At 42.7% G+C, this 25,048-nt stretch overlaps 1 protein-coding gene across 4 annotated transcripts in view; it reads right to left on the reverse strand.

The window, feature by feature from the left end:
• Window positions 1–14,157, reverse strand: part of RELL1 (RELT like 1) — a 36,187-nt gene extending 22,030 nt beyond the window's left edge. The window contains exons 1-2 of one of the 4 annotated variants that reach the window (XM_067551535.1): window positions 13,986–14,157; window positions 1,406–1,545 (exon numbers count right to left, since the gene is read on the reverse strand). Coding sequence is in view for 1 of the 4 variants with exons in the window: in XM_067551534.1 (XP_067407635.1) it covers window positions 10,814–10,907 (94 nt within the window). In the remaining 3 variants the exon portion in view is untranslated. Of the gene's footprint in view, window positions 1–1,405; window positions 1,555–10,196; window positions 10,295–10,813; window positions 11,432–13,985 lie in introns of those variants that run through there. The other 3 variants (XM_067551534.1, XM_067551537.1, XM_067551536.1) reach the window with 3 other exon arrangements.
• Window positions 14,158–25,048: the final 10,891 nt, after the last annotated feature.

The following is a 25,048-nucleotide window of genomic DNA, read 5'->3' on the forward strand; positions in this document are numbered from 1 at the left end:
GAACAAAGTAAGCTATATCAGCAAAAGTGTTTCTGCAAGGGTAACTGTGTCCATACTAGGGTTTTTGCCAGTATAGAAATTTTGTTTAAAAAAAAAAATCACGTCTATTATTAGTTATTAGTTTGATAATGTTTGTATTTGTATATTAAAGTACAATATTCAGACAACAAAGCGCATTGAAGTACAAGCTCACTCCACGCTAAGTGTTCAACTAAAGGTAGAAAATGTAGATTAATTCCATAATGCTGCTTCTGTGATAGAGCTGGAATTAGAGAGAGATTGACCTTGGGAAGCTAAGCCAGAGCCTACCTTGCTGAGGTATGGACCCTATACTTTACCAAAAATCCTAGGCAAATCACTCAAGCTGTAAATTATTTTTCCCTTCAGAGGCATGATGTGCACTTTTGAAACCTTCTGACATCCTACTTTATTCTCAAGGGGATATCGCATCAAAGCTGTTGACTAGGGGTTATGTCTGCACTGCAGTTAAAAACCCATAGACGGCCCGTGCCAGCTGACTTGGACTCACAGGACTCATGGTAAGGGGCTATTTAGATGTTCAGGCTGAAACTAGAGCCAAGACTCTAGGACCTTGCAAAGTGGGAGGGTCCCAGAGCTCAGGCTGCAGACCAAGCCCAAACATCTATACCACAATTAAGCAGCCTCTTAGTCTGAGCCTCGTGAGCCTGAGTCAGCTGGCACAGGACAGTCACTGGTGTTCAATTGAAGCGTAGCAATATCCCAAGGGTCTGAGGCCAGGTGTACACTACAGATTTCTGCCCAATCAGCTATGTCAGGTGTGCAAAGAGATGTGGTCCCTGACCAACACAGCTGTGCTGGCAGAAGACCCTAGTGTACATGCAGTTACAGCAGCAAAACTGTGCCTTTACCTGAATAGTTTATTTTACTCTTTTTTTTTTTTTTTTTTTTTGGGGGGGGGGGGGGGGGCCCCACGGGATGTCACCATACCAGCACAGCAGCCAAAATAGGAGCACTTTGCCAATATAATGTAATGGTATTCCTATAGCGGTAAAGTGCTCCTAGGTCTACACAGCCTAAGAGAAAGCTCAGTCTGGACAGGCGTTCCTGATTGCAGCAGTGACAAGTATACAGCAACCCAATTGCTTCTATTATATTATTTCTTCACCTCTTGCTCCTTTTCCAGAGCGTCCCCTTCTGCCTATTTATTAGGACTAGCTATAGAAAACCTAAGGTTACAGGATAGACACTCACTAAAAATGGTACTTAAGAGTTCTCTTGTATGTTTTAACACTAATAATGAGGTTTAAGATTTGAGTGCTATATGTGATCTGGACCGCCTTCAGATGTTTTTTGTTTAAAAAAATGAATGGATCTAATTTGGGTATCTGATTTGAATTTTTCTCCACCCTTGGTTGATCCTTACCTAAAAAGCAGAAGCACCAAAGATGACAAATCTCAACTAAAGACTAGCATTCCTCATTGTGTCTGTGTGATCATGATTAGAAACAAAGAGCTGATCTTCTCCATTCAGCACTGGTTCAGGAGATGTTATTGTTTGACCACCTTCAGAGAAAACAGAAGGATTCAGCAGAAAAAAATCAAGTTGAAACATCTCACTTCACTATCCATCATTAAATTACATGTTTTATACCATCTGTCCATTCATCCCAATGCTAAAACTGAGTGCTATATCACCTGCATATCAACAAAATAGCTTGGACATAAAACAGTAATAGAGCTATGCTCAGATCAAAGTGCAGCAATGACAAGAATCGGAGCTTGAGAGGGCCCTTTAGCCACCAAAACCACGAAACAAAATTATTGCAATGTAATACAAACCCTCCCCCACTTTCTGTTTCAAGTTTTTTTTACATTGCAAGGATCACAGGCAAGCATTCATGTCCTGCAAAAGCAACATCTCCCCCTCTGCTAGCATTAATAATGCTGCCTTTCTCCATTCTCTGATACTGCTGCTCTTCTTCCACAGAAACACCATTAACCTCCAGTCACTGTCACATTCTTTTGGCAGTGGAGGAGAGTAGATGGGACAGAATGGTTCCCCTTCCTGCAGTCTGAAGCTTACAGTAGTATATTGAGTGATCAAGTGTCTTTCTCATGGAACACTGCTTAGTACTATTTATTCATAACAGATTTCATATTTGGCACCACAATTGTACTCTCTGAAAGCTTGAGCGTCCAGCCACCCCATCAATGAACTACCTATGTTTGTTTGAATGGAGGATTTGCAACCTTCCTAATAAAACAGAATTAGAATTACTGGTCAAGTTAATATTTACTTTAAAGCTCTAACTATGCACTCAGATTCTCTCAGAATAAACCCTCTTTGCAACAAAGATCAAATCTGTTTGGTTTCTTTTTTTATACAAACTACAAAAAACCAGAGATTAAATACTATATTTTCTTTATTTTTTCCAGTCTCTCATACCGTAACTTGATAAAGTCTATCACTGTAATCCAAGTCTGATTCCTTAAAGCACTTGCCATCAGCTTGTTTTTGTTATTTACTTAACATAAAAAATCCTTTAAACAATACTTTAATGTTCTCTTCTTCACTGGCAAAGAATTCTATTTTATGTCCGCTTTTCAAACTACGTATAGCTTTAGTGCTATATCTTCTGGTGTGCCCTTTCAGGCACTACTACAGGCTGGGGACCAACTGGCTAAGCAGCAGTTCTGCAGAAAAGGAACTGGGGGTTACAGTGGACAAGAAGCTGGATATGGAGTCAATAGCGTGCCCTTGTTGCCAAAAAGGCTAACGGCATATTGGAGTGCAATAGTAGGAGCGTTGCCAGCAGATCGAGGGAAGTGATTATTCCCCTCTGTTCAGCATTGGTGAGGCCACATCTGGAGTATTGCGTCCAGTTTTGGGCCCGCCACTATAGAAAGGATGTGGACAAATTGGAAAGAGTCCATCAGAGGGCAACAAAAATGATAAGGGGGCTGGGGCACATGACTTATGAGGAGAGGCCGAGGGAACTGGGCTTATTTAATCTACAGAAGAGAAGAGGGAGGGAGGATTTGATAGCAGCCTTCGACTACCTGAAGAGGGGTTCCAAAGAGGATGGTGCTAGGCTTTTCTCAGTGGTGGCAGATGACAGAACAAGGAGCAATGGTCTCAAGTTGCACTGGGGGTGGCCTAGGTTGGATATTAGGAAATGCTTTTTCACTAGGAGGATCGTGAAGCACTGGAAGGGGTTACCTAGGGAGGTGGTGGAATCGCCATCCTTAGAGGTTATTAAGGTGCGGCTTGACAAAGCTCTGGCTGGGATGATTTAGTTGCGATTGGTCCTGCTTTGAGCAGGGGATTGGACTAGATGACCTCCTGAGGTCTCTTCCAACCCTACTGATCCTATGGTTCGTTGTTGCAACAATCAATATTTACAACTGGTAAACACTTTATCTGATTAAACTGAGTACATCTGAAGTAGCAATCCCACTGTACAGTTCAGAGATTTACATTACAGCACTGGTCGTTTAAAAGCATGGAAATAAAGTTATTTAGTAAAAATATTACAAGATATTTTTATTTAAGAAAACTGCCTCTTGACAGTCTAATCTTTAATTTAATTTAAACAAAAGATTATCAAACTGCAGCCTGCTGATATTCTTCATATGGCTACTCATCTGCAGGCCTGATGAGCTGTGTTGAAACAGCTCAGCCCAATTCAGCTCCTCCTATCAGAGGAAGTACTACATGAAGTCCAGACATAATGTGCTTCCTTCTCTACTGGTTTTAGCACAGTAGCTTCATTGTACTTTACCAACATGTCAGACAGATCTGAGTGAGACAAGCAGGAAGTAAAGAAGAGAAGAAGTGACATGAAGGAAATGACAGCTAGAGACAGTCTCTCCTCTCAAACGAGTGTTATCTTCAGAAAAAAACTAAAGCTAGATTAAAGTACCATATGTTAAAAAAGCAATAGGTGAGGTCTCCTCAGAATTATCTAAAATAGAATTTCACAAAATAAGTAAACACTAAAGGAATGAAATGGAAAGCTATTTTTTTTTCAGCACTAAAATACAACTGCATCTATTTTCAGAACACTACAAATCTAAATAATGCACAAAAGGTTAAGGCTCAGGTCACAATGTACATTCCTCAAAGAAGCAGCAACATCCAGTTTCCCCAACACCACATGTAAAAGCCTAAAAGATGGCTCTTGCATGGTGCCTTAAGAATTTCATTGGGTCCTGCTGTTCCAAAAGTAGACATATAAATACTGGCATCACCAAAGTCAGTTGCAAAACTCATAGTGATCTCAATGGAAACAGACCTGATAGAGAAGCCAGGAACTCCCTAGACTAACCAAGATATGGGATGCAAAGCCTCTACACAGTTCAGTTCCTTTCCCAAGCCCTACTTATTTCTGAATTAGGTGCAATAGTGGTAAAAGTGTCTGCCTAAAATTTTCAATCAGGGCTTTACTGCAGGACTCTTTTGAAAGAAAACCAGCCTCTAGTTGCTGCCTCCCAAGTAAGTCTACATTGTTAGGAGCAATCATTACTGGTTATGGCCAAAAACATCAATGTATAGCCTACACATCACTGACTACTTCAAAGTCAGTAGAATGATTCTACAAATTCTGAGAAGGGAATGAATACGAGCTCCGTTTCCTTTTTTCCCAGTTCAAATAATGTCTCAGTCCTGGTCTACACTTAAAACTTAGCAACATCACTCAAAGGTGTAAAAATAAATAAATAAATAAATAAAATAAAATAAAATCAGAAGTACTTGTAATAGTTAAGACAATACCCCAGTATAGACACCGCTAGGTCAGCGGAAGAATTATTTTGACTGCCTAGCTTCCACCCCTTGAGGGGATAGATTTACTACTGTGCTGGATAAACCCCTTCTGTCGCTGTCGTAAGTGTCTCACAACAGCAGCAGAGCAACAGCACTCTTTGTTGCTGTAGCATGGACATAATGTAAGTCAACCAACAGCCTGAGTTAGATCTGGTGAACTACATACTCAGGTTTTTGTTCACTTCCCACATATTGCTTATTAAACCAAGAAATTAGAATACATTTTTTCGTATGTTATCTCAGAAATGTAACTACAGACATCTCAGAATGTAAGATTTCATCCACTTGAAGTTGTTTATTAGAAAGGCTGCTTCCAGAAACTTAGTTTGTAACATTTTAAAACAGTATAGTTATTTAAGATTCAAACTTTACTTCTGGCTGTCAGTTAACATCTTACATTTTTTTCTCTCTCGGGGATGTCACATCATTAGCATTAATTTTAATTTATGTCCCATGTTAGCAGTTTAAAATTAAGAACTTGGAAAATATTGGGAGTATGTAATATTTTTCCTTAATTACTTGCAAAGGAACGTTAACTGGGCCACGAGAAGAAAAACAAATACTAAGATTCCCACCTAAGTAAGAGAATTTCATTTAAACTGGAGAACTCTCAGATCTATAATGCTGACCCCGCACGATTTGAAAACAAGACAGTGGCACATTTTACTGGAAACTATTTTCAGTAGAGGCTGAAAATCCACAGTGGCCTGCACATCCAGAGAACTATTTTGAAACATCAACACTGAAAGAAATGTTAAACTCCAACTCCAAATACTCAAATTCCAAGCTGCACAGAAAAGGACAAAAATTTTGTATACATTTATATTTCTAAAAACGTAATTACGCTTTTGTCCCTCAAGTCAACAAGGTGGCATTAGGTGTCAAAACAGACAGAAAGTGGCTCACACAAATAGATCAGTAGCAGAAACCCAGACGCCTATATTCTGCCCCCCATCAAAGCAAGAAAATCTCTCTCAGAACAATCACATCAGTGCTTCTGCCCCATTCCAGTTTTTGGGAACTCCAGAAACAGTTAGAAAAGGACCAAGAGGCACTCACATGGAGGAGATTTGATTGAAAGGGTACTAAAGATTGCATGGCAACATGTGGCTGAACATGAAACTTGAGGGCAAGAATCAGGAAGAACCCAGGTTTTGTTATTTAGCTATCATTTCTATTATATAAGTGCCAAGAAGCCCCTCTCATTGACCAGGACCCCCCTTGTACTAGGTTGTGTACAAACACAAAACAAAAATATTGACTGTAAACTTTTTGGGACAGGGACTTCTGTAATTTAGTCTGAGCCTTTTTCTCGAACGTCAGTTTCCACATAATCCATTGCAATTTTGCATTAGACCTTAACAAAAGTGCTATTTTAAACTGATTTATCTTAACTTGTCCAAAACCCTCCGTAGACACACCGAAGATTTAAAACTAATATATATCAGTTAAGCTTGCAATGGTAAATTTACAGACACAAGCTAAGGCGGCAAACAATTTTAAATCACTGTGGTCACCACATTGGGATTCGCACAGGTTTAATTAAAACCTGTTTAAAGACCTATTTTAGTTAAACCAGCACAGCTTCTGTACATAGACAAGCTGTATATTTCAACCATCTGTTTTAGGGTATGTCTACATTTAAAACGCTACAGCGGCACAGCTGCAGAAGTTCAGTGTAGACACTTACTACAGTAACAGGAGGGGTTCTCCCATCACTGGTGTTAATCCACCTCCACCATCAACCTAGCACTATTCATACCAGGGGGTTAGGTTAGTATAACTATGTCTCTCATGGGTGTGAATATTTCACAATCCTGAGACATGTAGCTATGCTGATGTAAGTTTTCAGTGTAAACCAGCCCTTAACTCTATAGATAGGGCCCTACCAAATTCACAGCCATGAAAAACATGTCATGGACCATGAAATCTGATCTCCCCCATGAAATCTGGCTATTGTAGAGGAGAGGCAGGGCTGTGGGTACCTCAGCTGGGGGCTCCTACCCTTGGCTGGGCTCCAGCTGTTAGTCCCGGCCCTGGGGAAGGATGGACTTCCTCTTCCCATGCAAGGGCGGCTCCCAGAGTCAGGTCAGACCCTCTTCCAGGAACTTCCACCAGTCACAGGAAGCGCCACAGCCGCTGGCTGGCACAGCCACTGACCTGCTCCAGCTGTCACCTCCCCAAACAGAAAGTCTGTGGCCTCAGCTGTCAGCCACCCTTGACACCCCCCCTCCCACCGCCCTCCTGACCCATGCAGGTGGCTGCAGCCCTAGCTGTCAGCTGCCCCCCCCCCCCCCGCACCCGACTCCCTCTCCCTTCCCCCTGACCCAGGCAGGAGGCTGCGGCCCCAATTGTCAGTTGCCCCCCTTTTACCCCACCCCCTGCAGCTGTGACCCCTCCCCTCTTGGCCAGCTGCGGGGAAAACCCGGCTGTATGGCATCTCCCCCATTCCCTGCAACCCTCACTTCTACACTGCTGCTGGAGGTGGCGCTGGCTTGAGAGCTTGGCACCCAGCCAGCAGCTGCTGCTCTGCTCTCCAGCTGCCCAGCTCTAAAGGCAACACCCCTGCCAGCAGCACCTGGTGGCAATCCCACGACCCCCCCCATACAATAGTCTTGCCTCCTTTTGGGTCAGGACCACCCCCCCTAGTTACAACAAGGTGAAATTTCAGATGTAAATATCTGAAACTGTGAAACTGACTATTTTAAAAATCCTGTGACTGGGAAATTGATCAAAATGGACCATGAATTTGGTAGGGCCCTAACTACAGAGGACAGTTGTCACTATTAAGTGCATTTCCAATACTTAGCTGAAAACTGAAGTTTAAGCACAATGGTGACTCTCTCCTCCCTTCCCTGAGAAGGACATCCAGTGGGTCACAGATGTGTGGAAGTGAAGCTGAGCAGTCGTCTCTTTAGAAAAGGGAACAATTTCCTGTCCCAACATTTTACAAGTCCCGTTTTCAGAAACAAGGTCCTGCCCATCTGACTGATGATCCCCCAGCAGAGATTTTTAAAAAGCAAATATTACTAAGCTCTCCTCCCACTCAGGTATGCCACCCCAAAAATTCACTAGTATAATTATCGTCAAGTTCCACAGAACTAAACCTGAATAGACATTTACATACATTAAACGTCTCTACACGCGCGCAATCCCAGCCTTCTGGCTAATTAAACAAATCTGTAAAAATGCTAGTTTCTCTTCATGAAACTATAGCTCTTAAACTGCACAGCAACTATAGCATGTACAAACCTGTATCACATATACCAAAGGAGAGATGGGACACCGGTTAACTTAAGTCTTACTCAATAGTATTTTATATAAACATGAGTGAGAACTGAGGGAAGAAAGGCTGTTCAGGGAAAAAAGAAAAATCCCCCCCTTTTCTTACCACATCCTCCCCACCACTCCTTTATGCGTACACACGCACTCATCAGAAAACATTAATTCATTCCCTTGGCAGACCTGTGAATCAACAAGTTAGTAACTCCAGAAGATGAACCCGTTTTAATGAAAATTTGTGTCTGACAGATAAGAGTCAACTTCAGCCAACACCTGGATATGATGTTAAAAGTTAGTGTGTGCTCCAAGCATTTTGTCTATGCTATGATCTTTCACACCCTCAGGCTACGTCTACCCTGCAGCTGGGAGCGAGCCCTCAGCCCAGGTAGATGGGGCTCTTTTTTTTTTTTTTTTTTTTTTTTAAAAAAAAAGTTACAGGCCACCCCAATAATTCACCAATGTAACTGTCTTTAAACTCAACAGAACTAAATCTGACTCAAGCCCAACTGCTTGCCAAAGCTTGAAAGCCTGAACCACATCCATTCTGTTATTTTTAGTGAGCTAACATGATGAGCCCACTAGTGTGACTTGGTTTACCTGGGCTGGGAGGCTTGCTCCCCAGCTACAGTGTAGAGTAGACATACTTTTAGGTGCAGCTCCCCCAGCAGAAGCAAGAGTGCAGATAAAGCTAGGCTGTTTTATCACAAGATCCTCCAACCCTGCTGCACCATTTGGGAATATCATCTGCAAAATCATAGCATAAAAAGCCTTGGAGCAATGCTTAATATTATACCCAGGTGTTTGTTTAGGTTGACACTTTTCCAGCAGACTCAAAATTTCAGATTAAACAAGCTATCCTTTGGATCTACCAACTCCATTCCACAAGACTATTCAAAACACTAGTTAATTTTAAAATCACACTATAAACTAGTATCTTCATCTATAATTGCGGACACCATCTTAAAGATGAATGAATTTTTTAAGAACATAAGAACAGCCATACTGGGTCAAACCAACAGTTCATCTAGCCTACTATCCTGTCTTCCGAACAGCGGCCAATGCCAGATGATTCAGAGGGAATCAATAGAACAGGCAATCAATCATCAAGTGATCCATCCCGTCGAATCAAATTAAAAAAATTAAAAAAAAAAAAATCAAATTTACATGTCACTTTATGCTCCGATTACTTTCTGCATTTCTTATCTCAGACAATAAAACAAAATGAAGTCAGTTTCACATTTAGTTTGTTAGTACTGCAATCCGTAAAAGTTGAAATCCATGCAGAGGAATGTTAGTTTAAAAACAACTGTTTCCACTGGAATTTGTTTTTGAATTATCTATGGGGGTCTCATGAACTATAAAAATTCAATTCCCAAAGTTTAAATTTTGAGCCAAATTTAAGTTGACAGTATCCCTTCAAACAAGTGCCATCTTCTGAGATACCTATCTCTGTTTCAGGGACCACTTTATCTCCCTCAGGCAGAAACAGGAAACATTTGAAGACATGTCATCTGCCTTGAATGTATGCAGCTGATTAATTTGGACCCAAGTTTAACATAGACATGACAAATCATATAAGAAATGCAAAAAAGAAGCCAAGAAGCCAATATTTTAGAGGTCTGTTTTAGCAAATATTGGGCAACCTGCACCATGAGGTGAACTTGGAAAGCCAAGAACTTTCTTGCTACAGCTCTGAAACACTGCAGAGACCTCCCTTACCCTTAGCTATGCCTCTAGTATGGGATGTTACACAAGAAACTGTATCAAACTTGGACATGTATATATATACCTGCTATCTGATTTATACTCCTTACATCTGACGAAGTGGGTTACAGCCCACGAAAGCTTATGCCTGAAGAAATTAAATTTGTTGGTCTTTAAAGTGCTACAGGACTCTCCTTGCTTTTGCTGTATCAAAGTGAAGTCTCATCTGGGAGGGAGGGAGGGGGGCTCTTCCAACTACCAGAAAAGCAAGATCGCCGAAAAGACAACTGCTTGACACAGGGAGAGAGGGGGAAGGAAATACTCCCACCTCGGGTGCCCAGCCCAGCCTGGAGCCTACATAATACAACTCCTCTGAATGTAAGTGCCTGCCGCCCTCACTCACCGCGGGCAGACCGAGACGTGACCGCGGAGGCAGCTCCTCCTCCCGTAACAAGTGGCGGCACCGTAGGGTACTAGCTCCCCGGAAGGACCCGGCTCTCCTCGAGTGCCTGATTCCCCCCGCTGTGCCCAGCCAGGCAGTGGCGAGGGAAGGAGCCGGCCCCCGAAGAAGTCAGGGCGCAGTAAAGAGGGGGAAGCAAGGCGGGGCAGAGGAGGGCGCTGGGGGGGGACGCCCGGGCGGTCGGGGGAGCCAAGGGGAAGTAACGCGGAGGGCCTCCCGAGAGACCTATGGGCGGGGCCCGAGGACGGCGCCCACCGAGGACTCAAGAGCGCGGTCGGGCTGCTGCTCAGTGGGGAGGCGGCGGAACGGATCCCTGCCCTGCGGCGCACAGACGCTGGCCGGGGGTGCTCTGGCGGAGCTGGGAGGCCGCAGCCGGGAGAGGCGAACTCAGGCGCGAGGAGAGCCAGGGGCCCTGGGGTGGGCGGGGGGCGAAGCAGGGAAAGCCCCGCGGGGGGAGGAGCGGCGTTCGGGAAGCGGCCGGTGGGGTGAGGAGGGAGGCGGATGCTCAGGGGGGTCCCGGCCCCACGTTTATTCCCCAAGGAAACGCCCGAGTCACCCACCGAGCGCGGAGCTGTTCGCCTGGGCGGCCGCCAGGCCCGGCGCAGGGGGAGCCGCGGAGACCCCAGGCGCCACCGTCAAGTCCCGCGGAGCCATCCCAGCTACGAGCCGCGCGCACCCGCCACGGCCGCCGGGAGAGCGGGCCAGGCAGCGGCTGCGCTGCCGCCCCTCAGGCTCCGGGCAGGCTCCGCCTTCCCAGCCCGCCCCGCCTGGGAGCCGGGTGGCTCCGGAGTTGCAGGCGCAGCCCAGACTGAGCAGCTGAGCTCCGCCCACACCGTGCGAGCAAACTCCGAGCTAGCCAGAGGCCAGGGCCGGCCAGGCGTAGGAGTGGCAGGACAAAGCACTCGTGGCCCTGGGGAATAAATGATGATGGGGAAATCCAGGGCAGGGATTGGGTTTGTGCCTCTGGTGGAAGGAGGCCTCTCCGAGCCCTCCCGTCCTGGACCGGCTTACAGCTTGTGATCCAGCGTCATGCTTGCAGAATCTCGCTCGGGAAGTAAAAGTAGTTGCCCGTGCCCGCTAGGGAGTTGTCATAGTACTTGTCCCATGGCTCCGGGGTTTAAATACTCCCAGCCAGTGCCCTCGCAACAAAAAAGCAAAATAAAATATAATGAAATACAAACAAACAGTTAATGGTCCTGCCAAATGCAGATGATTGGGGACACAAAAGTGTGTGGAGTGGAGAGGCAGCTGGCTGAAAATATAGACATTCCTTCAAGAGCAACATTTCCTATATTTACATGTGGCTTGCGGCCTCAGTAAGGAGTAGTGAATTTGCAAAGATTACCCAAACATCTTACTAAAATGATGCACCAGGTTTAGGGCCTGAACCTTCAAGAGGTTCCATAGACAGAAGTATTGGGCTGTACATGGTTTGGTTGATTGAAACAGAATATTCCTTATCCATGGCTGTAGCCATATGTACATGTGGAATCAAAAAGTTTGGCCTTTTGAAATATATGTACATGTTTCAAAGAAATTTCAGTTGTTTTTAATTAATAAAAAGGTCTGGTTTTAAGATTACATACTGGCTTTTAAAAATTGTTTCACTGAAGGCATGATTAATTTTGCCCACAATGGAATACATTTTTCAATTTGTGTTAGCCCTTTACCCTTCCTGACAGCATTTAATTTATTGTTATAATGATAGTAAATAGTGGAAGAAATGCAGTGAGAGCTTCATAAAACACATACATTTGACCATATCCTGCTTGCTGGCAACTTATGCTAGTGCTGAATGAATCAGTGCAGGCTGATAAGGGGTATCTAAAAGCCTTGCACCAATCCACTTGAACTACACAGGGAGAGTTGGGGGGAGAGTTTGTATTACAAAGGCAGGAACATGTTGGAGGGAGACACAAATTTATGTGTAAGAAATGCTGAAGTAGGCAGGTATAAAATAACCTGCACACAGTAAGAGAAATTTTCTCCTTGCCCACTGTTAATTATAATCTGGCATATGCTCTAAAGCATATATATCTTTTCCCATTCAGTTGAGCTTTTATGTTATTTGTTCCAGAGGGGTAGCAGTGTTAGTCTGTTTTTAGCAAAACAGTGAGAGTTCTGTGGCACCTTAAAGATTAACATATTTATCTGGGCATGAGCTTTTGTGGGCAGAAATTTGTTAGTCTTTAAGATGCCAGAGAACTCTCGCTGTTATAACAGTGAGGTGTTATTAAAAATACACAAATAATATAACTCCTGCTTTTTCCATTGTTTTGAGATGGTGAAACATCACCAAAGGCAAGGAGCAGGACCAAAGAGCTGAGAGTTGTCTTACTGCTTTTTACCAGCTCCTCACAAAAAAATGTTGATATACATGAGCTAACTCACTGTGTAACTTGTAAGTCATTTATGGAGTTTTAAAAGATGCTTAGAATTTGCAGCTCCTGTGCACTTTGTGGGTACTTAGCATTTCTGAAAATCTGACTGTTTGACTTCTCTGTAACTTCATTTTCCCCATCTGGAAAATGCAGATACACCTATCACCCTTTGGGATGCAATCCAGACCAGTGAGGGGCTTTGTCATCCCTGTCCTGCAATCTGGGAAGCCTTACAGTGCCTTGCTGTTGTAGTTCCCACCAGGACCACTCACAAATAGCCTTCCAGCATCCAAGGCACAATCTGGGTTCCACCAACCTTAGTTACCATATGCTGTATGACCCAAACACATTCCTAGTCCTGGATTCCCCTTCCCCCCCCCAAAAAAAAAAAAAAACAAAAAACGTATGTGTTCTGTATTGCACTGTCCAGCCTCTTGGGGCCAGTTCAGATAACAAAAATCTATTGCCCCTGTAAGGGAACGATATACAGCAACTTGCCACCTTAAATGGAGTTACCCATACAATTTGCAACAATGGATTAATCTTGATTAAAGAACAAAAAAGTTTATTTAATTACAGAGATAGGTTTTAAGTGAGTACAAGCATTAAGGTATAAAAGTCAGAAATGTTTATGAGAAAAATAAAAAGATAAAACTCTTCCTACTACTAAAACTTTATAAACTAAGCTTAATTTAAGGTAAAATTCTTACCACATGCTTTCAACTGCGTTACTGAGCAATCATCAGGTCAGAATCCCTCTCAAAGTCAAGAAACTGGATTCCTTCGTCTTCTTAGGTGGAAAACAGAGAGATGGTGTGATGTCCTCCCCCCACTGCAATCTGGACTGATGTGTAGATGTGTCACCCCAATTCCTCACTCCTGGGTCCTGACTTACCCTGCTTTGCGGTGTGAACCACCCACTCTTGGGTCAACCCACACCCAGCCTCCTGTGAGTAATCGGTCCCAGACCTACTGAAGGAGCGCTTCTGACCAGCCACTCATGGGATTAACCCTCAGCAAACACCCCCAGTCCCAGATGCAACCCTGTGAACAGCCATCTTGCAGGATTCAGTGCTGTACACTGCAAGCTCATTTACATTTGTCCATCAATTTATCAAAGAAATTGATATGCACCAGCTCTGTCACTCTAAGTGAGGTCTCTGCACACACTCAATCCACATGCCCTGGTTTAGATAAAACAAACAAGTTTATTGTCTACAGCAAGATTTTAAGTGAATCTAAGTCAGATTATTAATAAATCAAGGAGTTAATCACAGTTAACTAAAAGATAACTCTTATCCTAAACTAGGATTAACATTCCAGTCTCTTTCAATCTACGACATTAGTTTACCACACAGGCTGGTTGTGATGCATCTTGCAACCAGGCCTCGCCTCGCCGTGAGTAGGTGCCAGTCTGTGATGTTGCTTGAAAGATAGATCCAAGGGAGAGCCCCTGATACAGAGGCCTCAGCTTTTAACAAGTTTCCCCAACACCCACTGGTGTCAGGTGATCTACCCTGTCCAGCAATGGGCATGATTTCTTCCACTTGAGCCAAAGTGCTCACAGGTGCTTAGGCCAGTCCATTGTTCCTGTATGCATGCCTCTGCTGGGCGTGGAAACACAGCTTTGTGTTCTTATTCAAGTCATGTGAGACACACATTTGGGGATATGACACAGCAGAGTTTCATATCTGTACATATGTATGACATTGCAGGAAATATGCTACCATAACAATAATATTCAGTATGTCATGAGCATTCCATAAACACCTTACATGGCATACTTTGCATCAGACAATACACAGTTACACTGTAAGCCTGAACATGAATGATACACAAATCACCCCAAAAGGGGGTACATGGGGTACAACGTGTCACAGATGGACAGGGAGAGATAACTGTCGGTGCTTTTGCCTCTCACTTTTACAGTTCAGTCACCCTTTGAAATGCATTTCCCGGAGAGTGAGCCCTAGATAAAGATCTTTCCAGCTGAGAGCAAAGGAATTATGGAATCTCTTAGCGGGGACAGTTCATGCTGTTGATTGCCAAGATCAGATTTCCTTGCCAAAGAATGACCATATGATAGATGATGACTCGTCAGTTTTGATGACACCTGACTGGGGCATCAACTTGCCCTTTGTCATTGAGAAATAGGTTTACCACTCCCCAGACTTGTCTGGCAAATACACTTCAGTCATAATTTCAGCTTATGTTCATAATTTTACCAATAATGTTGCTACCTATATTTTACTATGATATTATTGACCAGCAAGTTACAAAGCATATTTTATACAAAGATTGTTACAATAGTATGTAGGGTGGAAAACATGGGTGTATGCCATCACACTACCATGCTGACTTCTCTGAGCTGGTGTGTGATTGTCAGTAAATGTTTGTGAATTCATTAGAGGGAAGCTGTTGTACAAGTGAGTGTTAGGAATAGCATTTTCTTTTGTGCTGTTCCTTTGTCTTCTTTAACACAGTTGTAGGGTCCATTGAAGGTATTAGGCACTCAGCTGTCACATTCTTATCTGAAGACAAGAACAAATACTGAATACTCCTGCATGAGCCTCTAATAGGATATATTCAAAGGACTAATTCTTGACACGTGAACAGTGCACTTACATGTGGTAGCTCCTTGATGGCTAATGTGATGGTGCTGGGAGTAGTGAAAATAAATATTGCTTTATTCTATTAAGTAGGAGGAATATGAAAGTTTTTTTTAGTTTTACCTGGACCCTGCATCAAGACAAGAAGTTAAGCCCAAACACTACTATGGACTTTTTTTTTAAATGTCACCTCTCATCTGGAGCCAACATACAGGATCAAGGCACCTGCCTTGTGAGGGTCCTCTCCTGAAGGCAGGGTTCATTTGTTTCTCATTCCTCCTCCAGACAATCAGAACAAAGAAAGAGGGGGGTGCTTGATTGTTTCTGGCAGGCTGAGGAAAGATTATAATCTCCTGTCTCCCTGGGAAGCAGAGACTACCCTTACTGCACTGCAGTCTAGTCAGTTCCCCATCTCCATCCCAGACTCCAGTCCTGTGCACTCTGCTGGGACTACAGCTGGCATAGAGCTGTTGCACTACTTTTGCACTGACTGGAAAGGTGCCCTGCACACAGGTAGTTCAGGGAGCGATTTCCACCTGCTTTGAGGTCACTTTAGGGGGTCAGAGCAGTGTAAGAGGGCCTTGGCATAACTGAGAACTTAGCGTGAATAACTAGGAGTCAGTGTTGCTGCTGAAAGTGAATCCCCGTGGTGGCATGGAATGGAAGAGCACTCCCACCACCAACCTGTCAGATTTCCAGAGGGTTGGGGTTCTGTGAGTTTGTGGGTTACGGGCATGAGGAGGAGAGGATGGAGGAACAAATTGGTTGTTCTCTTCTGCCCCATACCTTGTATACGTGCAGGTTTTCTGCACAGAAATCTGTCTGGCAGTTAATACAACTGGTTAAAATCACTGTAGTTTTTTCCAGGGCTGTTACTGAGTAATTGCAATGGAATCAAGTCAATGACAGAGTGGCCTCTGCAGGTGGCATGCAGCCAGGGAATCAGAAATGGTAGGGAGACCATAGAGCCATCCAGAATTCCATGCAAAATGGCTTCAGATCCATGGAACAAGGAGTTTTGGCACTGTGGCTCACCAGGATCCCTGGAGTTGGTAGGCCCCATTCCTGAAACTCCATAGGACTTCAAACCCTTCCTTTTTTGAGGAAATGCTTTTGGAGTTTTCCTGCACTTTCCCCCTGTGTTTCTGCAAAGCAAAGAGCATTTAGTCCTCTATCCATTGTATAGCTGCACCCCTTTAAGACCTAAAGCTCTGCTGCTGCCAGTGTAGGACTATATGTCTTGTATTGGAAACCATGCAAGGCACCCGAGAACATTTAAATAGTAGGATTTAAATCTTACATTCAACCAATACGCTACCAAGCAGTTAATGAGAAGGTGAAGCAGTGGGTCAACAATGCACCTCTCTCACCTCAAGATACCAATTGAACAACAACATCTGCACTAGTTATACGTGACAAATCGGCTTATCCATACAGAGTACTTGAACTAATTTATAATACATGAAGACAGTGAATGATTTACAGAGAAAAAAAGAATGGTATATTAAGCAGAACAAATATTCTAATATTATAGGTCAAAGAGTATAAGATTCTGTGATATGTCATATCTGGGGCAAGTGGATATTTACTATAGAAAATCCCTAAACTAGGTGGTTGATAACATGATGGCTTGGGTATATTTTCCAAAAACAGCCTCTTTATAATCTCTAATTTCATAGCAGTTTGGGAGAATACATTTTACAAAAATTGAATAACAGTAGATAAATGTCAAATTGCCCATAATGGAGTAATGAGATTAAAATGCACCATGTGGATCAGAATTGCATTTGAGGTTTCAATATCTTAGTTGTGGTTTATGTTGTAATGTTTCTATCAAAAAGTCTCATTTACCTAACCTGAATCCAATATTTTTAACATACCTTTGGCCACTATGTTTTAGAATACAACACTAAAGTGAATAGTAATGTATATTTACATAGTGACTTATGTCAAAGGTCTTTAAAGATTTAAACAGATTTATCAACTTTATGTAAGGCCACATTTTAATGTAGCCACCACTGGGGTGAGATACAGGACTACAGCAACACTCCATAATAGCATAGAAGAGAAGTGAAGAGGAATACTGTCACATATAGAACCTGTAAGAGGAATTTATACAGGCAGAATGTAGTTTCCCAAAATACCTTTGCAAAATATACCATGGGATCCTTAGTGACCACAAGTGTTCAGGACCATAATTTGACATCTCAGGAAGGTAACATTTATAAAATTAGACTTACGGGACCCAACAAAGAACATGTGTGTACACTCACGCACACACATACACACAAAATCCAGAATGGGTGTCCCCAAACATATTCTGAAGTTTGAGATGAAGGGATAGTGAGAACCTTCAGCTGTCCCTTCTCTGACAATCACATCACTCTATCCCACTCATCCAGCGCCCTGGGACTCGTATCTGTCTTATTTTGCATATTCTTTGCATCTATATCCCAATTTAGATAGTTTTCAGTGAAGTCAAACTCATACATAGGCATAGTTTACAGCTTTTTTGCACCTCTGCTTCTGAAATTGGGTTTACATATTTACATGATATAAAACCAACTAAGTCAGAGTCTTGTTTGAAAGCAGAATCATTTTAACTTCATAATGCTGCCAAACACATTACTCTTTAAAAAATGCTATGCATAAATTTAATAATTTGTTGAAATTCCCTTTTATTTGAATACGGACGACACAATAGTTTGTTTAAAAACCAGTACTGTGATAGTTGTGAAACTATTTGCATTTATTTTCATATTACCTTCTTTGAATAATTTGTACATCTAGTACAATTAATTATTTCAGCTGTTTCCACAGAACTATGCTCAGCCAGCACTGACCCATCAGACCTCTTCCTTCTTCCTCTTTTGAGCTGATAATCAGCCAATCTGCTTTCTTTTCCAGGTTTCTGGTCATGAAGAAAGGAACTTTGTTATGACATGTTTGAAAATATAAAACTTGCTGGAAAGCCATGGTTCTGGAAATAATTACAGCTGAAAGCCAAATTTTTAATAGTTGCACAATTCAAAAACATGTCAGAAATAGCACCCAATATTAAAATATATGTAAGTCCACTATGCCGCTGTTGACTGCATTTAGGGTCTTTATCGGATACACACACAAGTTTCTCAGTAATGAATAGGAACTTTGTGTTTAAGGAACATTTACTTTCTTTTCCATTCTTGTCTGGTTCTAGTGACAGAGTACAATTTGACATATCATTAAGGCTTTCATTGTCACTATCTGAAATGGAAGCTGTTTCTACACCATATATAAGTATAGCTGAAAAATGTCATATCAAACTTCAAATCTTTTATTACAGCTTGTTAAAGGTCCAGTGCTATATTTCCAGTAGTTGCTCCTAAAGATACTTAGATTTTAATGTTATTCTTTTAACCTTCAGCATTTTAATAATGTGTGTCAGCAACACACTATCACTTTTTCATCTAAGCCACTATATACAAAATTATGATGTAAGATTGGTACCATGTTATCCTTATGATCTAACAAAAAGCTAAGGTTATAGAGTTTTATCCAAAACATAGACAAGTAAATGATTAACTTATCTTTCCTAACTTATGAATGTAATGACACAGAGCAACAGATATGTTTGGTTCAAGTTTACCAGCTGGTTTAATATGTTCGCAGTTTTGACTCATAAACAGAAGGAATGCAGTTTTATTATGAGCAGACACTCATATTTCTTTAACAAATACCATATAGCATAGGCATTGTAAGGTTTTTGGCTTGATTTATAAATAGTCATAATATAATTTGGGGATTTTTAGCTTAATAATTGGATGCAAACTCCTACTAGGCTATTAGGAACTGAAGATCATTCTATTGGTCATTGGAAAAGGAGTTTCCCATAGATGTGCAAAAAAAAAAATCAGTGGTTGAATCGCTGACATTTGACCTATATAAGAGATCAGTCAGACTTGTAGATCAAGAGTGAGTTCAAGGAGTGGAAAACTGTGTTATATGTCACTGGATAAGTTAAATTATCTCTTCTAGATTTGCAACAAAATCTTGGCTTTTCATATCATCTTGATATCATGATAATTTGGACATTAATATACACATTCTTCAAATGGATAACTTGACTAATATAAAAAAAATCAAAAAAAGATTGCGTAAATGGTCTTTGGCCTTGTCCACTCTTTCAGTTCTTAGTGTTTTATCCAAGAGGGGAAATTAGAAGGGTAAGCATTTTCTCATCTACATGCACTTTGAGGAGGTAGGAAGTTATGAATCTTTTCACACTTAACATTACTGCTTGGTTCTGCATTTTTCTTTATATTGTCCCTGCTACAATTGGTTTCTTCAATTCCTCCAGCTCTCCACTCAAAAAACAAAACAAAACAAAAATCTTACTAACTTCTGGCAATGAAAATTTAACTTCGGAAGTTTCTATTTCATGTTGCTTCTCTCTCGCACTCACACAAAGTGCTGGTACACTGTACTGGTATGTATCACTTCGCTCCAAACCCTGGACTTGGCTGTTGTAGTTGTCATGGGGGATGATACAAGTGCACTCCTATTTCTAGATGAATGTATTACTACATTTACAACATGAATAAACCAAATTAATGTACAAAAATATTTAAAATACATTTTTTGTGTGTGTGGAGCAATGGTGTTATTAGCAATTAAAAGTAGAGATTCCATATGGCTAAAATACCAAATATTCAGAAGCTTATCAGAGATAGATACCCTAACTTTAATTTTTTTTATGAATTGTATTTTATTCTATACCAATTACACGAGGCCCTTCACTGTGGTATCTGACTGGATTTTAGTGGTTTGGGCTTTTTAAAACAAAACAGGGGACTTACATTAGCAAAGATAAACTTTCCAATCCATTTGTTTCAACCACTGGATATAACCAAGAGGGGAAACTTTCACTGCACCCGCACAGGAAAAGAGAGAGCTCTCCATAATAACTGCATCAAGCCAGGGAGAGGATAGGATATCTCCCTCTGAGTTTAGAGGAGGCAGGGGAGTTGTGGTCCCTGTGCTCTCGTTTACTTTAACCCCATACCATGTCCTCGCAGCCACAGGTTAGCCCCATGAGGCTGTTGAGTGCTGTCTAAGTTATACCAGGGGCTCTCTAGTTCAGGGCAGATCACGAATGGGAGGATACTATGGTGGCTTAAAGCCACCTTTGTCCCTGTTCTTCTGGACTCTTAGAGGTGCAGCACAGAATCTCACCCACTGTCACACTTGGGATTAGAATTCATGATTTCCTGTCTCCCAGGCCTGTGTACAGATCACTAGGCAGCAAATATTGCTCCAGCGGCTGGTCTGGCTGGCATTAAGTGCTGTTGTAACCCTTCTGCCAGACCAAGTCAGCAGCAGCAAGGGCTGGGTTCTATATCTAGGGGTCCCTGTAAATGATACAACACCAAACTGGCTCGAACCCCCACCCAGTCACCTGGGAAATTACACACTGTCCCCTGGGCGCCCTCCAAAGGGCAATACTTCCCCTCTCGCAAGCACAGAGTCTGAGTGTAGAAAAAAACCTTTTAATAGCAAAACAGAGAACACCACACTGGTTTGGGAAACAATGCAAACAGAGTTCATGAACTCAATGAGCCCAAACCCATCCCTGAGTACTGGGCGTGTCCTTCGCCTCTCCCTTCCTTCTTGCCCCTGTACTGACCGTCGTAGTTGCAATATCCACCTCTCAGGTGTGGCTCCACCCCGTATGCCGCACCGGTCCAACACAGGCTTGTCCAGGCCCCCTCTGCTGCTGTCTCCTATCGCCTGTGGGCCTCACTGAGTCCCCCACCGCTGGCAATGACCACGCCGATCTCCCACCAACTGCTGGCACCGACCACGCCTGGCTCCCGCCGACCACTGGCTGGGCTGGCACCGACTGTGCTGGCCCCTCCACCGACCGCTGGCCGCCCTGGGCTGCAACTGACTGTGCCGGCCCCTCCACCGACCGCTGGCCACCCTGGGCTGGCACTGACTGTGCTGGCCCCCCTGTTGACTGGGCTGGCACCGACTGTGCTAGCCTCCCACCAGAGTTGCCTGTTGCCCACTCAGCTCTGTTAGTGGTCAGGCAAAGTTTTCCAGATCCTCACTGGTTCAGCTCTTAGTGATTTCAGCTCCTAATGATTTCAGCTCATAGGTAAACTTTCTGCTGTCATACAGGCAATGTCCCTGCTTTCAAGAAACAAAAGGCTCCAACGTCAGTCATTAAGTCTATCTTTTAACAATGGGAGGCAAGAATCACTCCCTGCCTGGGGACAGCCCTTTCACTTGGCCCCTACAATCCCAATAGGAGACTCCTCCACCTTTTCCAGGCTGAAACATCGGCCTGCCATATTGGGGAGCTCTGTCTAGTTTAGGGTGAAGTGATCTATCATAACAGACTAAGCACAGTTTTGCTGACATCTGTTCATACAATTGAAGGACAACATTTCATTACTCCAGCAGTTAACACAAAAGTGGTTTGTAACCCAAACCCAGCCCTGCTAAGCATTTTCCATTATGCTCCGCACCTAGGTAAATTATGCTAAGTACTTAATTGTACTCATGCAGATACAAAGCCCATGCAAATAATGTGCCCCCCCTTTACTCAGACACTCAGACCTTGCTTACACTGTGAATTCTGGTAGTTAGCAGCTTTCTGTGGAGTTACCAGGTGTTGAAAATTACAGAAAACCTGCCACATGCAGGCCCACAGCAATTCCAGGCCCCAGGGCAGAACAGTCAATGGCCTTCCTAGAAAGGGATGGCTGAGATCTGAGTGGGCTTCCGCCAGAAGTTTTTACTTATTTATTACGTGCCATGCAGGTTCCTGGGCGACTGAGGAGGCAGTATCTGCTACTCAGTTTCCTGGGTCCCTTGGACTCCCCAGGGAGAGAACTGATGAGCCTGGGAAGTTGAGTAGCAGATACCACCTCCTCAGCTGCCTGGGAACCTGCATGGCACATAATAAATAAGCTCAGCTCAGGGAAGTGGCGGAGAGCACGAGGCAAGACTAGGTGGGGGCCTCGGGGAAAGGGGGGTATGGAAGAGAGGAGGATACGTATCTATCCTCCCATTCGCCTGGGCCCTTTTAAATCACCAGGTCCCTGGGCAACTGACCTCCTTGATTCCCGCCCCATCAGCGGGCCTAGCTACATGTCATAAGCCTTTGATGAAACAATCACAATCACTTGCTCAGTAGAGACTTGCTAGAACTTCACAGTTAAGTACTTTGAAGATTCCAGCCACACTGGGCTTCCTCCAACCTGGGGCTGAGAAGAACTTGCCCTGCAATTGCAACTCTGGGGTGAAACAGGCTGGAGCCAGAGACAAGAACTGAGACCACTCAGGTCAAACTTTTTATAGATAAATAGAAATGAGAGCTCATTCATGGTTTTTCCCCTCAAACCAATATATACTTATAACAGAAGAGTTGGAGATGAAGTTTCCTTCCTGAAGGCTTTGATGTTACTCATGGGTCAACCAAATTGAAGTGCTCAAAAGCAGAGACCAGTGAAGGAATATCATGCTCTCATTTGCATTAGTCTCAACAGTTTACACTAAGAGCAGGTAAGACAAACACCTCTGAGGAATGGTCTAGTTATTACTTAGGGCATGTCTACACCAAAAACATAACATAGGTCAACTTACTGCAGTGGTTCATGTTCACACTGCCCTTCTTCTGCGGTGGTATGTATCCTCACCAGTTGCAAATTTAATGATCTTGTTTGTGCTGTTAGTCTGACTTCTAAATGCTATGTTTATCGTCAGCTTTTTTATCTTTTATTCTCCACAATAAGGATACATGTGGCATAATTTGCTCATGTTGTAGTTGTTTAGTTACTGCAATTGTATCAGAGGAGTGTAAAAAGGTTTAAAAGCAATTAGCATAAATGTTTGCTTGTATTCACATGAAAATTAAATTACAAAAGAGGGAGTACAGGTATTAGATAATATATAATCAACTGTCTTTGTAAAGGAGACTTTGGGTAGCATAACTACTCCCATTAAAACACTTTTTATCAGGATTTCATCAGTACCTACCATATAAGTGGCCTGAGGACATAAAGGCCCTTTTGATTATGATCAGTTCATGAACAAACCAGATAACAGGAAAAAAACAAATCAGTTCCTTTCTAGGGGAGAGCAAATTCATCATCTGAGCTGCCTTTTAACAAGGTCAGTCATAAATTGTCTCTACACTGCTTTACACTAAAGCTTATTATTAATATTTATTCTTTATCTTATACTTCGTTTTCTCTTTCCTTCCTCACAGTCTCTTTTCTAGCTAAGTTGCCTATCATCGCATTTCAAGAAAGATAGGTGATTACTCAGAAGTTCAGATTTTTATCTGAATTTTATCTTTCAGTGAAAAATCATGAATATATGAGAAGATTGAGTCTGATTACCAGATAGATGGCGTTGGGAGAAAGGTGGCTTCAAGTTATCCTTCCACTCATTGGGTGAAATACTTGCCCTATTGGGGTAAATGAGAATTTTGCCCAGCCCATGCTTCACTAAGGCCTGGTCTACATTGACAGGCAAATACGTCTACTTCCTAAATTCCCTTTTGTGCACCATCTCTACTATGCTGTGCCAACGAGAAATGCGTAACTGTCAACGCAGCGCTATGCTTTTTGGGGAAGTGGTTTTATTATTTATTTATATATTTATTTCCCGATCAGTTGAGCGGGTCTTCACTTCTGCTCAGTCGATCCAGATAAATCGATCTGACGGCCGCGAATTTGCCACCGTCAGTGAAGACATACCGTAAAACATCAAAGTTGCTCTACTTTATGCTGTGCTTCCCATGGCCACTGGGAACTACAGAATATGCACCACCACACCCAGATCTCTCTGCTACACTAGTAAGAGAGGGGTGCTGCTCAGGGGTCTATTTCTGCCCTCCAATGACACAGATTCCACAGTCTCTTTGGGCAATTTGTCCCAGTGCTTAACTACCCTGACAGTTACGAAGCTTTTCCTAATGTCCAACCTAAACCTTCCTGGCTGCAATTTAAGCCCATTGCTTCTTGTCCTAACCTCAGAAGTTAAGGAGAACAATTTTTCTCCCTCTTTCTTATAACCACCGTTTACGAACTTGAAAACTGTTGTCATGTCCCCCCTCAGTCCTCTCTTCTCCAGACTAAACAAACCCATGTTTTTCAATCTTTCCTCACAGATCATGTTTTCTAGACTGTTAATCACTGCTGTTGCTCTCCTCTGGACTTTCTCCAATTTGTCCACATCTTTCCTGAAATGTGGCGCCCAGAACTGGACATAATACTCCAGCTGAGGCCTTATCAGGGCAGAGTAGAGTGGAAGAATTACTTCTCATGTCTTGCTTACAAGACTCCAGCTGCTACAACCCAGAATGATGTTCTGGTTTTTTGCAACAGAGTTACACTGTTGACTCATTTAGCCTGTGATCCACTACTACCCTCAGATCTCTTTCCGCAGTGCTCCTTCCTAGGCAGTCATTTCTCATTTTGTATGTGTGCAGTTAAAGACTACACACTTAAATGAACGTCCCATTACATAATTTGCAGTGAATCTTTTTTCGAAGGCATGTCAGTGTTCATGCATGCATGGTTTGTAGAGCTCATTTATGCATGGTTAATAGGACACTGACTATTCTATTTTTAAACTCTACATGGGGTGGTGCTGTCAAGATGAAAATCCAATCCTGCCAGGCCAATGTATAAGCACTAATTTATGTGTGAAACGCTTTGAGGGGAGAAGCCACACAAAATGGTCTCAAAGGTGCAAACCAAGATAAAAAGCATCATAATAAATGCAGTGAATGGTAATGTAAATAAAAAAA

Source organism: Emydura macquarii, unplaced genomic scaffold, assembly GCF_026122565.2.
Source record: "Emydura macquarii macquarii isolate MOO-44397 ecotype Brisbane River unplaced genomic scaffold, CSIRO-AGI_Emac_v2 contig_1353, whole genome shotgun sequence".
Lineage (NCBI taxonomy): Eukaryota > Metazoa > Chordata > Testudines > Chelidae > Emydura > Emydura macquarii.